The sequence below is a fragment of the Anguilla anguilla genome, chromosome 5 (assembly GCF_013347855.1).
Source record: "Anguilla anguilla isolate fAngAng1 chromosome 5, fAngAng1.pri, whole genome shotgun sequence".
Classification (NCBI taxonomy): Eukaryota; Metazoa; Chordata; class Actinopteri; order Anguilliformes; family Anguillidae; genus Anguilla; species Anguilla anguilla.
The window spans coordinates 35,174,048-35,188,835 of record NC_049205.1 but is presented as its reverse complement, the minus strand read 5'-3'; the positions used below and the strand labels follow the sequence as shown (position 1 = coordinate 35,188,835).

Genomic DNA, 14,788 nt, shown 5'->3' with positions numbered 1-14,788 from the left:
TGAGTGAATGAGCCTCAAAATGATCCAGAATCAGTTTTGTAGACAAATCGGAACGCCAATCCGGCGGTGTTTGATGACGTATATTTCGTCGCATAGGAAAGTTGAACACTACACATGTTTCTATCAGCACAACACACCGGTGAAGAAAACGAAGATACTCTCTTTGATCCTCGGTGAGATGGCTGAACTGCAGTTAAGTGTTTAATTTTACGTGGACATAGCCACATAGTGAGGTAGTATCATTTTGTGGAAACCTTTATGCTCAAAGCTATTTCTCCATTTAGCTACACTCGCCCATTGCTCCGCTGGCTCTATACATTCCATCATCGTCTTACACTGGCTTTATAGAGAGTACGTTAGCTACATTAACAAAGTTGCACAATTGGTAAACTAGCCTGGGTTGTCTCAGATAGAACTGGTAATATGAGTTGACAATTTAGCTCGTACAATGAGCAACCGCTCTATGTACAGGGCGTGCGCACAACATGTGAAAATCGTTTGTTCCATGTAACGTTATCTATCTGTATTCGGCCACCTTCGCACCTGGATATAGCCAATTCGTGAAAGTTGCTATAAAGGAATGGCTCGCGAATGTATTTTAAATACACGAACTTCTTATTCACTCATAACTGAATTCGTTTTTTAAATTAAACTTATCTTAGTGGTGTACAGTGTTTGCTTTAATAGGTTTGGCTATAATAGGTAACACGTTTTCAGCAGGTAGCGTTGGCGTAATATTTCTTCTTACAGTGAAGAATCCCTTACTTGTTTGCACTCTGGACAGATGTGACGGCAGAAGTAAATTTTTCGCTGTTTCTGTCGCAGCACTTTCGACACAAGCAATATCGGCAGCACTGCCCTAAAATTTCTTCTTTTACGTGAAGAGTGCCTGACCTTCAAGCGTAGAAATGTTACCACTGCATAACAATTAGCCTATATCGAGAAATACCATCTTTGAGGGAAAAGGCTGTCGGTGCATTTAGATCATCAAACCCTGTCCTGCATAAGAAACAAACACTCGTCAATCACCCGCACAGTCTGTTTTTAATGCCATCATAGCACGGTACCAACTTACAGAAAAAAAGAAAACTCTAGGCTATGACGTTTAAATATAGACCCACTAGTTTGACTTTGAGACTAAACTGGCTCAGTTTTTAGTTAATAAAACTCAAAAGTAACTTAAACATCCAGTGAGCACTCATGGCTTACTACTAGTTCAGTATTTTAGTATCGTTTTCTTTAGCCTACTTGAATATACTTGATCTGCTAAAATTGCAAAGAAGTTCAAGTATAAGCCTAAGGATATTTTCCTGAGGTGTATAATAGTTAAAAAAGTAACCCAAGTACACTTTCTTATTTTAAGAAAGCATGCTATATTATTGTTTGTAAAACTTTTTAGGGTCCACCTTGTCAAAGTTCGCTTCAGCCTAAAACTGGTTATTCAAGTAGTAGGCCTGACATCCTAGCACCACTCCATCATAAAATTTAGGGGAGAATCCATAGTTGGTACACAAGAAAACTGAAGTGAGGTTCAGGCATGTTTTTAGGCTAATGAAACTGACTACACGGTAAGATTGATGGTCCAGGCTGAAATAGGACAACAAAACTTCTGGGACCGGTACACCTGCAAGTTCATCAGAATCACCCCTGTCCGGGTAATCGCAATGATATTTAAACACCTCCAAATAAGCATTTTTTTCAGGTGTGCATATTTTTAATTTCTAATTCAGTGGGGTCGTGCACATGCCCTAAATTAATCTTTATGCTTTCAAAGCTTTCAGCACTCAGTCAGTTCTGTTGTACTCCCTCCAAGAGCATACCTGTTGTTGTGCAAATGTGAAGTCTGCAAAGGGTTGCGAAGTGCTGACATTTCCTCTTAATCCAGCAGATACGGAATGTGCAGACTTGCTGTAAAGCTGAGTCATACCAAGGTCAGAAATATGTCAGCTGTTATTGTCTGTGGTTGCTGAATTGTTGTCCTTCAGCTTGACTTTAACAGGCACCCACAGGCTACCAGCTGTTGTGAGTGAGAGATATTCACAATCGGAAGTTCTGTCTTTTTTTCATTAGCTCCCCGTTTAGCGTCAGAAGAGGGGGAAAATAAAAGAACACACTGTGCAACTGATTCTTATTGGTCCAATTCGACATGCATTTCATTCAGGATGAAGAACGACTGGCCAAGACCTGTGCAGCCTCTTAGCCTGTCCTGATACTTCATTCATTCTTTCGACAAACAACAAAAGAAGATAGGATGGCACAGACAGTGCGCAGGCTGTGTTTCTGTGATAAAACGGCACTGGCACCAATGGTTCGTGTGGGCACATTACCCATGAGGCTTCTGGCCTTGGATTATGGGGCTGACATTGTATACTGTGAGGTAAGTTAACATTCTCCCAGCACTCAACATTCAAAGATAATTTTATGTTGCTGTGTCATTCAGAGAGCAGAGGCCTATAATGTAAGCACATAACTCATATATTTGAGATGAATTTAGAACCTTTAGAAGTAGAGACATTGCATTCATTTTCAATATAGAACTGAGCATCTGGTTGATCTTTAAGATCTTTGGCACAGTAAATTCAAAAGTGGTATGATGTCAAAACCTCAAATTTTCATTAATGTAAGATAGAACAGAGGTCACTCTGGGAATTGCAGTGGGTCTTGATAGTCTTGACCACTATTTACTGGTTTGGAGAATATACAGTATTCATACATTCATAATACTTGTTCACTCACACAATAAAGCAATCCCAAATAGATTTCTAGACTTGGCTTTGCTGTAGATGCGCATTGTCAAAGTTTGTGGAAGAACCACGAGTGTGCTATTTTCCTGTTAGACATCTGTCTCTGAAATCACTGAACAAATGCTACTGGATTACCAAATAACAACTTTCCATCTAAGGCAATTAACTGGCAAGCTCATCAATGCGTGTAAGTTTTGGAGATGGGAACACAGTTACATGTGTTCACTGTGAGGCGCCAATGCAAGTGGAGGGTTCTGTTTATCACTGTTCATCATGTCAGTGTCACCTGGCCATTAGAGGAAAGTACTCTCTCCTCCCTGCATGACTTAACCATGAACTCCATTATCGCACTGATTAGCCATGCAACCTGATTGGACCCCTGTGGCTCAGACTCGCCCTTCAGAATTTCAGACTACGCAGCTCTATTATTTTTCTGTCTCAACCGTTTGAGACATTTTTCAGCTAAAGCTACATTTAAAAAAATTACAGCTCCGTTGATTTAGTGACACATCATTTCACTTGAGTCTCCAGCTCAGCTGCTTAATGTCTGTTGCAACATTTTAATGTTAACTTGTGAAAACACAGTATTGCAAATATATTGAATATTTAATCATGTAGATCTTAATCTTATAAATTCCCATCCTCTACTACACTGAGATTTTGGGCATCTCTAAAGAAATGTTAAAGTAATTAAAATTACTGTCTCATCAATCAGTTATAATTGCAATACTTTGTTGCAAAAATCATGGATACCGGCCTAATTATTTAATTAACATTATTTCATATGTTTCAAGTAATATTTTTTTTGACTCCATCGATCTATTAAATTGACTGCTTTTTTGTTGTCATCATTTTCATTACAGGATGACAGCTGCTAGCTTAAAGCTTGAAGAGCAATTCGAAATCCCGCTTTCATACTTTGGTGGGCTCGCAGTTTTCCGTGAAAAATAGACACGGCAACAAATGTTTGCTTCCTTGGCTGAACCACTGACGAACGGAATGACCCAATCGTCTCTACCATTATTATGCGTGTCAGAATGACTAGTTAATGTGCACTTTGTGTGAATCTCTGATTATTTCTTTTGATTAAGTCCCCAGAGAAGTGACTATGATGGCTGATTCATGTCTGTGTGTTCACGACAACTAACCTAATTGTTTCTCTGGGCACAGAGAGATTGCAATTTGTGGAGTAATTTTCTTTCTGAAAGGGGTGCATCTCAACAGAAATATAGCTGACGATGATGAATGGACCAATTTGAAATCATTACAAGAACATGTTTATTATTATGGCAGTCATTTATTGCGCCAGATGCACACATTTCTGGGTGCATCTCTCCTGAACCCTGTGGACACATTGCTTGTTTTACTTCTTGGGGGAAAAAGAATTATGGAAGCTGGTATGTTTGGTACTCCCACATTAGTTCAGATAATCTTTGTGACTTTTGCCATTTCCCAAGCTTACAGTGCACCACAGCGTATATGGGGCCAAGGCTGGAAGGATGTGTGCTGGCAGCGAATACGTCAAAGCCTTTTTGTCTGCCTCTGAACGAAGGCTACTTAAGGCTCGGGTCGCCCGAGTGACATTTTGTGCGTCTCTTTTGTCTCAGCATAGAAGGCATTAGGCCTTGGTAATGGATTTCTAAGAAGCATGTGCGCATTGAGCTGTGATTCTCATTGCCTGCGTGGCTTCTGCCATATCCCTGAAAGCCGAAAGCTTCTGAAAAATCGAAAGGTTTCTTTTAAACCGACTGCCCACCGCCTGACCATTTAGTTTGCAGTCCCACGGTGAATGCGAAGATCTCTCCTGTTAAACCGCTCCTGATTTAAACAGTTCTGCTACAATTGCTCAAGCTGTTCAGAGCGCACAAAGAATGTCAATTTGTTATTGACTTGACAAAGTAAGCAGTTAAGGGCTGTCTCTGATTTGTTTTGACAGAGTTTGACGATGCATGGATAGGCAATTCTGCACAGTTCCATTTGGGAAGGAACTGAAATTGAAGACTTGTGTTCACAAGAATGCTGCAACGGTTCCTTTTCCTGGAAAAACAAATATCTTGTCAAAGTCCATATGATTTATTTATTTTTTGTTTCCTCTCTTCAGGAGCTGATTGACATCAAAATGGTGCAGTGCACAAGGGTTCTGAATGGTAAATGAGAACTAACCATACCTCATATACACTAAATGACCAACAGTATCTGGACACCACTTGGTCTGGGGCTGTTTTTTAACGTTTGGGCTAGGCCACTTAGTTTCAGTGAAGGCAAATCTTAATGCCACAGCATACAATTGCATTCTAGATAATTGTGTGCTTCCACAAGAGTCTAGGGAAGGCCCTCTCCTGTTTCAACATGACAATGTCCCCAGGCATGCAGCGAGGTCGATAAGGAAATGGTTTTGTCAAGAACAGTGTAGAAGAACTTGACTGGCCTGCACAGAGCTCTGACCTCAACCCCATGCAACACTTTTGGGAAAGCCAACTGCGAGCCAAGCCTAATCGCCCAATCAGTGCCCAGCCTCACTAATGCTTTTCTGGCTGAATGGAAACAAATCCCTGCAGTAATGCTCCAACATCTAGTATAAAGCCCTCCCAGAAAAGTGGAGATTGTTATTACAACAAAGGGTGGGGTGGACTTGACCACATACATTTGGCCGTGTAGTGTATAATGATCCATAAACCCTTTTTTATGTATAATTTTCAGATTTTATTATACAAGCAAGTATGGAAGCTTTTTTTTGCCATAATTAAAATGCATAGAATATATTAACTTTGGCTTTTAGTCATTAATGATCCTATGCAAGATGAAATGTATGGTATGTAGGACATCCTTGATTTTCAGTTTTTTCAGTTAGCCTACTACCTAATGACTCCATTTGATTTTCCTTTTCATTGGTCAGGCACATATTGCTTTTCAGTGTTCTCATTTACATATTTATTTGCATATCTTTTTAATGCATTAAATTAATTTTTTTCATGCATATGCTTGCTGGCCGATCCAGGCAGCGTTGGAATGTGGCCAGCCGGTCAGGTTGTGCATCCAGCCAAGGCCCTAGTGCGTAGCTGGCTTTCAGTCTACCCACTGAAAGATAACTTTAGTCAGCAGGGTGTCCCCATTCTCCTTACTCAGGCATCTGTGGTCCGCCTGTGTCGTCTGTGACTCCACCTATGCTTGTCCCTGCCATCCTGAACTGATGGAGGATCTTGCATTGATCGGGCGAGACTACGGTTGCAATTGTGTGGAGAATCAATTCATTGGAGGAAACCAGAAAGCTGTAGACCTCTGTCTATTTTGTGTCACACACACACGCTCAATTTAAAGAAGAAACGAAATCTTTCAATTTGCATGCATGATTAAGGTCTAAATTAAAAGCTTTCAGTCATTAATCTGCATAGTTATGTGACTTTGGTACAAATAAATCTTCCATAAAAGCCAGGTAATGTTACAAATAATCGTAGTTACCATTCATTACCTACAACAACAGGATGAAAGCACTCTAAAAAAAAAACCAGTGAATTGTGGAGAAAATGAAAGAAGCATGCAGAATGGGGGGGGGGGGGGGGGGATTAACAAACACATTGTAGATGATACTCATAGCCTTAATGCCTCAGGTTTATTCACAGTTCCTTCTTGAAGTAGCACTTGGTGAAATAACCCATCCTAATCAGATGTTCACAAAGTCTAACTTTAAAAGGGTTTAATTATAGGCTGAATGATTTGGATTATTTTCAAGTCTTTGTTAGCATTGTCAATTATACAAGGGTCTGTTGATATCTTGAAAGTTCCGCGGGCTTGTCTTTCTTCCTATAATCACTGGAAGTGCCATTAAGGCTCTTCCTTTGCTGAATCCAGCTTAATAAGACGGTGTGAAAGTTCGAAGAAAATGCCCACTAAATCCATGAATCTTGTGCTGAATACATGCTTTTACTTTATCTCTTCAGACGTTCTGGAGACCGTCGACTTTGTGGCTCCGGATGATAGAGTGGTGTTTCGGACCTGCCAGAGAGAGAAGGATCACGTCGTCTTCCAGATGGTAAAGCTAGTCCGTGACCTCCTAGTTTCTATGGCCCATCGCTTCTGTTCAACTCTGGGTGAATGAATAGGTGGCCCGCCGACAGAACACAATAATACGGACCAATCCAGCTAGATAAATGAAATGTAAAAAGCGCGTTGTTGTTGACAAACACCTTCGCTTTCTCTACTTACTTTCCCCACATTGGAATGTTTCAAATTCCTTGTGCTCTTTGTCATAAACACTGCACTCGTATTTCTGGGCCTGTGCTGTAAAGCAGAGGTATCCGTTATATTTGCAGGGGACCATGTATAGTTGCATGTTGATGTGGGTAAATATTAACTTACAAAAAATATATTTGTCATAAGCTGTGGTGTTTGCAATAGTCAGTATTATTCTTAGTCATTGCTGTTGTTTACTTGTAGATAGGGATGTCATAAAAAAAAAAAAAAACACTTGGCTTTGGGTTTCTAAAGCAAGAGTGACTAAAGCAAGGTGGTTATGTGCCAGCAAGGTCTCTAAATAGTATGATTTCCTCGTTGTCTTGGCAACTCTGGCCGGTTGAAAAATGTTTGCAGCTCTGATGGGAAATGTTAGAGATCTGGTGACGAGTCACACCCCAGCTTTGCAGATAGGGAAAATAACAGGACAGTGAACAACGAGTCCTGCTTGCATGCTTCACTCTAGTGAGACAGTCTGACTGGAACCCTTTCTTATTGACGATTTTCGCTGACTGGAGCGGTTGAAGCTGTCATCCGCTGGAGTTGTACGTGTAAAAAATGCTATCAGAATTCACTGGCTCCACACCATTTTAAATGACCGCCCAAGCTTTTCAACATGGCATGACAGTGAGCAGTAGTAGGACTGTATTATTTATGTAATGCAAAAGGTAATTCAAAAATGGATATTTTTACTTAAAATTTACGTTTTGATGGAAACGGCGTCTCCACATTCTCAGTCACCATCCCTTCCATTGTCAGCCTTTATTATGTACGTATGCTTTTTGTCATTTTCTTTGGTAAAAATAGTTGGGGACCTCCACCTTTGAAAAGGATATTTAAGTTTATTTAGAGCCATGATGGGGCTAGCCGAGCGTGTGCTGTGGGTATACACTGTTCGAGATGCATGAAGTGGGAGAAGACTGACTCTGAATTTGGCTCCACTCCTCACTCACCGTCAGCTCCGCTTTGTTCACACGCTGTTTTCCATCACTAACATTTGTGTGTTTCGTATTCTTGTCGGTTTCAGGGGCAATTTTTATTGATTAAGACTGTGTAGCCTAATATTTCTGGGTAACTGGGAGGCTCATCCTGTTCAGGCAGCATTCCAGAGCCTGGATGGGCCCCACGGTCTGGAATCGTGTCTGGAGCCTTCCAGAGTCTACTGTGGCTGGTTACCTAGCAGGGTGATACATAATTTGTTTTTGCATTGGCTGGAGGGAGGGTTTACCTGGCTGGGATGACTGGGTCTTATTGCTAGGGCCAACAGTTTCTATTCATCTTTTCTCGTATGTGCTTCAACTTCCACCAACAAGGGGGCCATAACCTTTTTGTCTCTTGTCAACATTAACGTCACTCTTCATCTATGCTTACTTTGTGGTAACTGCATTATATTGTACTATATTACATTACATTTATTTGGTGGACATTTTTTTCCAAAGCGACGTACAGTAAGTGCGTACCGAAGGTCAGTGTAGTTGTGCCAACGACCTCAGGTATGCACTTATTGTACGTCGCTTTGGATAAAAGCATCTGCCAAATAAATGTAATGTAATGTCAAGCCACTTGTAAAATATTTATCCCGATTGCACCACTCCAGTCACCAATGCTGATGTTGCAGTTACCACCGTGACGTTACTGTTGACAAGCAACATTTGGGTGTTTGATTCATTTTATGCACTTCTTCTGCAAACTAGTTTTCATCAATGCTATTTAACTAATCATGTGCAAGTTACCTTGTATAACTGCTCTCATTGAATTTCTCACTGCTTGAAACAAAAACAGACATTCCCGGAGTATAATTTCAAAAGGCTCCTGAATGTCCGCAGTCCTAAATAATTGGAATTAATAAATGTAATTAGTGAATGAATGCACAGATGAAATTAAAGGTTCCAACTGTGCACAGGCACACAAAGTGCCTATGGTAAAACGGAGCAGAATAAGCTTCAGTTTGAACTGGACACTTGAAACGCGTGAATAAGGAAGTCGCTGTGGGAAGCTTATCTTATCACAGCCGGCTCGCGGAGGGGTTGGATGCCGCGTTACGAAACGCAGTCGTCCCGCCGACTGGATGCCTCCGTCCCTGGGTGATTGCTACGATCGGTTTCGCGTCATTAGTCCTCTAAATCAGCAGCCGTGCTGTCTGTTAATACGGCTTGGTATAATGCGTAAGGAGTTGGTTTTGTGACCTAAAGGTCACAGGTTCGATTCCCGGGTAGGACACTGCCGTTGTACCCTTGTGCAAGGAACTTAACCAGCAGCAGACTTCAGTAGACATTTCAGCTGTATAAATGGATGCAATGTAAATTCTATGAAAAAAAAAGTTGGGTAAGTTGCTCTGTATAATGATATATTGTTATAAGCCATTCTTATCACATTCACTGTTCCTGCTAACATTCTGTTCCTTTTGCCTGTGCTGGCTTCAGCGAGGCGGTTGAATTTAGCGTTAGCGCCCGCCTCGGTTTCCATTCATTTGCGTTTGTGTGGTTGTCTTACAGGGCACCGCAGACCCCCAAAGAGCGCTGACCGTCGCCCGGCTTGTGTGAGTCTGCATCGCTTCCTCTCGTTCCTGGTCTCCCCGTCACCTCTCTCAGCCCCCCTGCTGCTCTCTCTACCTCTTTCTAGCACTCTCCCCTTCCCTCGTCTTGCGCTGTCTTTCCTTTGCCTTCTGTAAGTGTCTGTACCACTTATCTGCTTTGTTTCATGGTGAAAACCCAGTAAAACACAACTGACTGGACAGGGCGAATGCACAAGATTATTCTTTTTTTTCTGATTTTTAACCTGATTTTTTCTGATTTTTAATCATGAAATTGGCCAGGACTGATGATCTTAAGGGGATGGTTTGATTAGCCTATGTAGCCTATCGTCAAAAGCATTTGATGATACATAAAGAGCGATGGTCAATTTCGGGATGGCCAAATTGGGATTGTTAATGACAGGCATTGAGCTTTCAATCCGGGCTCTTACTCCGCTTCTCCTTCACGTTGTGTGCTTTATCGAACGCCAGTAAACGGCTTGAAGCGAGGCTGCTCCATCGCCGCTAAGGCCCTGGATTTATTCTTTGTCACCGAGACCGATTCATCTCCTGCGTCTAACCCTCTTATCCTTTTTTTTCTCGCTGTTGTGATCAGCGAGAATGATGTAGCTGCCATTGATGTGAACATGGGCTGTCCAAAAGAGTACTCTACTAAGGTAAGGTTCTGTTCCGCCGCATTCCGACATTTTGTCCAAAGGCCAAGGTCTGGCCGCGTTAGATGCATTTGAGGAGTACAATTAACGCTTCAGAAATGAACTGAACAGTGTTTTTCATTTGTGCGGTGTGTTTGCAAATGATAGATCTGCCAAAAAAGGAGCAAAGAAATCAAGGCCAGATTTTGTGGGAATTGTAGCCTGAATTTAAGAAAAATAGCCAGTCCAGATTTTTGGGTTCATTGACATATATATTAGGGGTCAAACAAATAAAAAAATAAAAAAAAGAAAGAAAAAAAAAATTTCTTGCATTAATTTCCTTTCAATTAAATGTACTGGGGAGTCTTATTGCATTATGTATGTCTTAAATTGAAGAATTGTTCCGCATTAAAATGGCCTGGCTAGTGTTCACTTACTTTTCCAATTTCAACATGAAATGGATAACAACAAAAGTAAGCATAAACTTGCAAATACACTTAATATGGGGCTACTTAATTCCGAGAGAAACCACAGAGCATGTATTGATCGTTTACATTACAAAGTACATAAATCATTTTACATAACATTCATTATTTTTTCCATGCACATCTAATCATTATCTTGAAAATGACTGCAGTGTTCTTGTTCTTTTTGATGTAGGGAATGTAAATATCTCATACTGTCATTCTGGGGTCATTCCTGCATTTATTTTGTTTTTTTTTCCCATAACAAACACAAACTGAATAATGTCTTCACACCAACCCGTGTGCTCATGTGCATGCAGTGACTGTGTTGAATCTTAACAGTACTCCATAGTGTAAAAGCAGTGCAAAATTTCACCGTTCCCAAATTGGAAACACCTTAGGTGTTTAATACCCTGGCCATTTGCAAACTGAACACAAAAAAAAAACAAAAAAAAACGGTGTGTGACGGCAGGTACAGTAGCACAGCTGACTCATCCAGGGCCCGTTCAAAGCATGGTAACCATGGCAACCGGAAAAAAAAAAAAAAAAGAGCACCTACCAATAAACCTTCATCAAGGGTTCTGTTCTGCTACACTCCAGCTATGTAGCGAATGGTGAACAGTAGGCGGAGACGCCGTGCACTCCTGAAGTGCAGTATTGTTGCTGCTAGCCTGAGCGAATGGAGTTCAGAAATGCGTTAGGCTTTTAAAATGTCAAATTGCTTTGGCGACAATTCGACATTACACTGTATTCAACGAATGATGCCTGAATTGACACAATTGATTTTTTTTCACATATCCAACATAACCTCTAATCCCAGCAGGGTTAATATGGGGATATGCAGTTCAATTTCGCAATTATCACTGAAAGCTATATTTTACAGATGCAAAGAATTGATTCCATGCTTCAAATTCCCAATGTCAGGTTCTTGATCCATGCATTACCACTGCCATTTAGGAAGCAAACAGTCTGTCCCATAACAACTAATATGTGACTAAATTGACTTTACTGCTGTGTTACTGCTCAATTGCCTATCGATACCAGACTTTGGGGCCTGTCCTTGAGTTAGAACAGTGCCTTAACGGGATGACCCACCTAGCAGCTCTGATAAAAAAAATAAAACAAAGAAATGCGCTTCCTTTTTACTTAGTCGGTGATTAACTTCAACCACTCACTGGAACAATTGTTTTTCTATTGGCTTATTTGTGTTGCCAACAGGAATTACAATTGGCAGCAGCTTAAACAAATTCTCCCGTCTGGAGATTGCTTAGCTGTGTTTAATGAAGCCCTTTCTGTAAAGACGTCGAGTGCTGTGAGAAGTAGTTCGGACACACTCATCCACTGCGGTGCGAGGGAAAGTTTTCTCGCCCGCAGTTGCCCATTTATCCTTTTCAATTTGCTCCAGCTCCTTCAAATTGGCTTTTGATGTCCTCTTTGGATACGAGGTCCCAGTCAGTCTCGCACTCGAGCGATGCTTTTTGTGCGGCCACCATTGTTGCTTGAGCATATTTTCGGCACTGCAAATAACAAGCCAAGCTTTGGGAAGTGGGATGTTATAGGACACACAATTCCATTTACACGTATTTTGGTGCAAGAATGGCAAACTGAACGGGCTCTTTGCCCGCTCTTTTTCCCACGACTGCCTGCCGGCGTGGGCTATGCATGGCAAATTGTGGTCACTCACTCACTCATGGACGACCTGAGGGGGACGTTTGGTGGTACGCATGCGCAGGTGATGCTTCGTTTAGTAGGATGCATGCGCAGGTGCATCTCCCAAAATCACCACTTCGAACGGCACAAGATTTTTAAGCACAGCTTTATCGCCTAACATTACTTTAGCTAACCCTAACATGTTAGCGTTTCGCCTATTTTAGTTAACCTAGTTAGCGCGTACCACCGATACAGATGTATGGACACACGGAGGACAACAAATAACGTTATAGGAGGTGAGGACATGCCATAGCTACCAAGCTATATAGTTAGCAAGGTTTTACTCATGACACTTTATACTGGTGCGCCGTGGGTCTGGACAGTTTTGTGCTTGTTCTACCCTACACTTTGAAACACGGCCAAACCGTTGGGACCGTCAGCTGCAGGTAGACCCCAGGAATGGCAAAACGTACAGGCTTCCGAGAGTCGAAGTTGCGCGTACCCTGCGGTAAAGTCCTTCGTCCGCGCTTAACGATGAGCCCCCAAGTTCACGGTTAATGGTGGAGCCCCTAGTCCACAGTTAATGATGAACCCTCAAGTCCTCATTTAATGATGAACCCTCAAGTCCTCATTTAATGATGAGCCCCCAAGTTCACGGTTAATGATGAGTCCTTCTCGGGACGTCTAACGACGAGGGCCCAGAGGCCTGATGAGAAGCCCGCCGGGGAGGCGGGGGTCATGTTCATTATGCGCCGCGTCACCTGTCGTCTCCTGTCTTTCTCGCAGGGAGGAATGGGGGCCGCTCTCCTCTCTACCCCAGACAAGATCGAAGCCGTAAGTGTGCCTCACCCCCCCCCACCCCACCCAAACCCCTCCCTCGCATTCACACCATCATCACATCACAGCGGGGAGCCGAAAACAGCAACAGCTCTCTTTCTGCTATGCGCGTTCTCAGCGAGGCAGTCGCTCACCCATCCAGTCTCTACGTATTGACGGTGGATGTTGTCTTTGAGATGACTAGTTCGGATGGGTTGTGGTTGCAGTCAATATTATATTCAATATTTGATGAGAGGTAATTACTCTTCTCATTTCTGTGTAGCTGAATGTAATTTTTGCTCGGAGAACCACCGGTCCACAAGATGAATGGTGTGTTCATTTATAATCTGAGTAAAGGGCAGTCTAGTTGGTGAGAGGTTTGTCAGCTCTAATTTGTCATAACGGAATGTTGCTGTTGTAATTTCCTCCACTACTCCTGGTATTTTACAGTAACAGTAGCAGAGAGAAAATGCATTAATTGTAATGTCCTTCGTATTAGAGGCAATGTGTATTTGTAACTTTTGAACTGACGCTGAGTTGTGAGGTAATTTTGGGTGTGGGTTTGCAACTGGTTGCAGTTTCGGAACTCAGGTGGGCCATTGCCGTTTGTACTCTTGGGAAATGTAGTTGACCATAATTTTGTCCGTGAAATAGCCACAAGCTAAGCTGTGCTGTATTTTTGTTTCTGTATTTTTGGAAATGGGGCCTATTTTATGCTTGAATATTTCAACCAGTGATTTATCTGTTTTGTCTGTTTATTTATTGTTTGTTAAGAAGTGTCAGACAGTATTGCAACATTGTACTTATTTTTATTTTTGCGTGTGCACTACTAAATGCACGTTTTTTTTTGTTTTCCTTTTCCATAGTTTTTTTGGCATAGCAAAGAGAAAGGTTAGTGGCTGCTGCAAAAAAATATCTATGAATAAGAAGTGTCTATATACTTTGTCACGCCTTGGGTGTCTAAATTCAAATTGAAGTTGTCTCAAAATGTCAGACGAGCATTAATATTAAACCACGAAAAATATAAACACTCCAACTACACCAGCATAGGTTTATTGTTAGGAAGAACCTGCTTTCTGTCAGACACCACAAACGAACAGAATAAAAGATATCCATGTTTCTCTACCCATTTAAAGCATTTATGTATTATATATAATCCTGTAAGCCAGCCCCTCTCCACCATGCTCCATTACAGAATCCTGGATAATACTGGATGGGGTTACACAAGATAAACATTTCTTCATAAGTGCAGTTTCTGAACTGAAACCTGATTGTATTGCTGAATAAATATCCAGTAGTCAAATGCTGAGTAAATGGACACTTTTCACCCATTCAGGTTGAATTGTATTGATATTGATATCCTAGGGGCTCTCAGCACATGAAGATTCACCAACACAAACAGGAGGCCTTCGCACATTATACCAAGTGCTGGTTGATGAACATTGAAATAGTTTTTTTCTTTTTAAGCAATAGCATTTTAAATTACAATGTTACACATGTAAATCCTGGGTGAAAACCTATTGTGTCAATGCTTGGGATAGCATTTTCTCACATTTCTCTCATGAGTGACACGTTTTAGAATATTTGTTCTGTCGCGTAGGTCTTTTAGAAAAGGTGTTGTTTTGAAAAGCCTTACGGAATAGAACTGCGGTAGATAAGTGCAAATTTTTCAAGAACACCCGATGGAGTTTTGACCAAACGGACTGGATTTTACGAGGA

General features: G+C 41.5%; 1 protein-coding gene across 5 annotated transcripts in view; it reads left to right on the top strand.

Annotated features, from left to right (window-relative positions):
* Nucleotides 1–87: 87 nt before the first annotated feature.
* Nucleotides 88–14,788, top strand: part of dus2 (dihydrouridine synthase 2) — a 32,619-nt gene continuing 17,918 nt past the window's right edge. The window contains exons 1-8 of one of the 5 annotated variants that reach the window (XM_035418245.1): nucleotides 103–173; nucleotides 1,889–1,931; nucleotides 2,162–2,377; nucleotides 4,846–4,891; nucleotides 6,683–6,774; nucleotides 9,470–9,513; nucleotides 10,103–10,163; nucleotides 13,040–13,087. In XM_035418245.1, the coding sequence (XP_035274136.1) occupies nucleotides 2,252–2,377; nucleotides 4,846–4,891; nucleotides 6,683–6,774; nucleotides 9,470–9,513; nucleotides 10,103–10,163; nucleotides 13,040–13,087 (417 nt within the window). In that variant the 5' untranslated portion in view covers nucleotides 103–173; nucleotides 1,889–1,931; nucleotides 2,162–2,251. Of the gene's footprint in view, nucleotides 194–1,068; nucleotides 1,656–1,885; nucleotides 1,932–2,161; nucleotides 2,378–4,845; nucleotides 4,892–6,682; nucleotides 6,775–9,469; nucleotides 9,514–10,102; nucleotides 10,164–13,039; nucleotides 13,088–14,788 lie in introns of those variants that run through there. The other 4 variants (XM_035418246.1, XM_035418243.1, XM_035418244.1 and 1 more) reach the window with 4 other exon arrangements.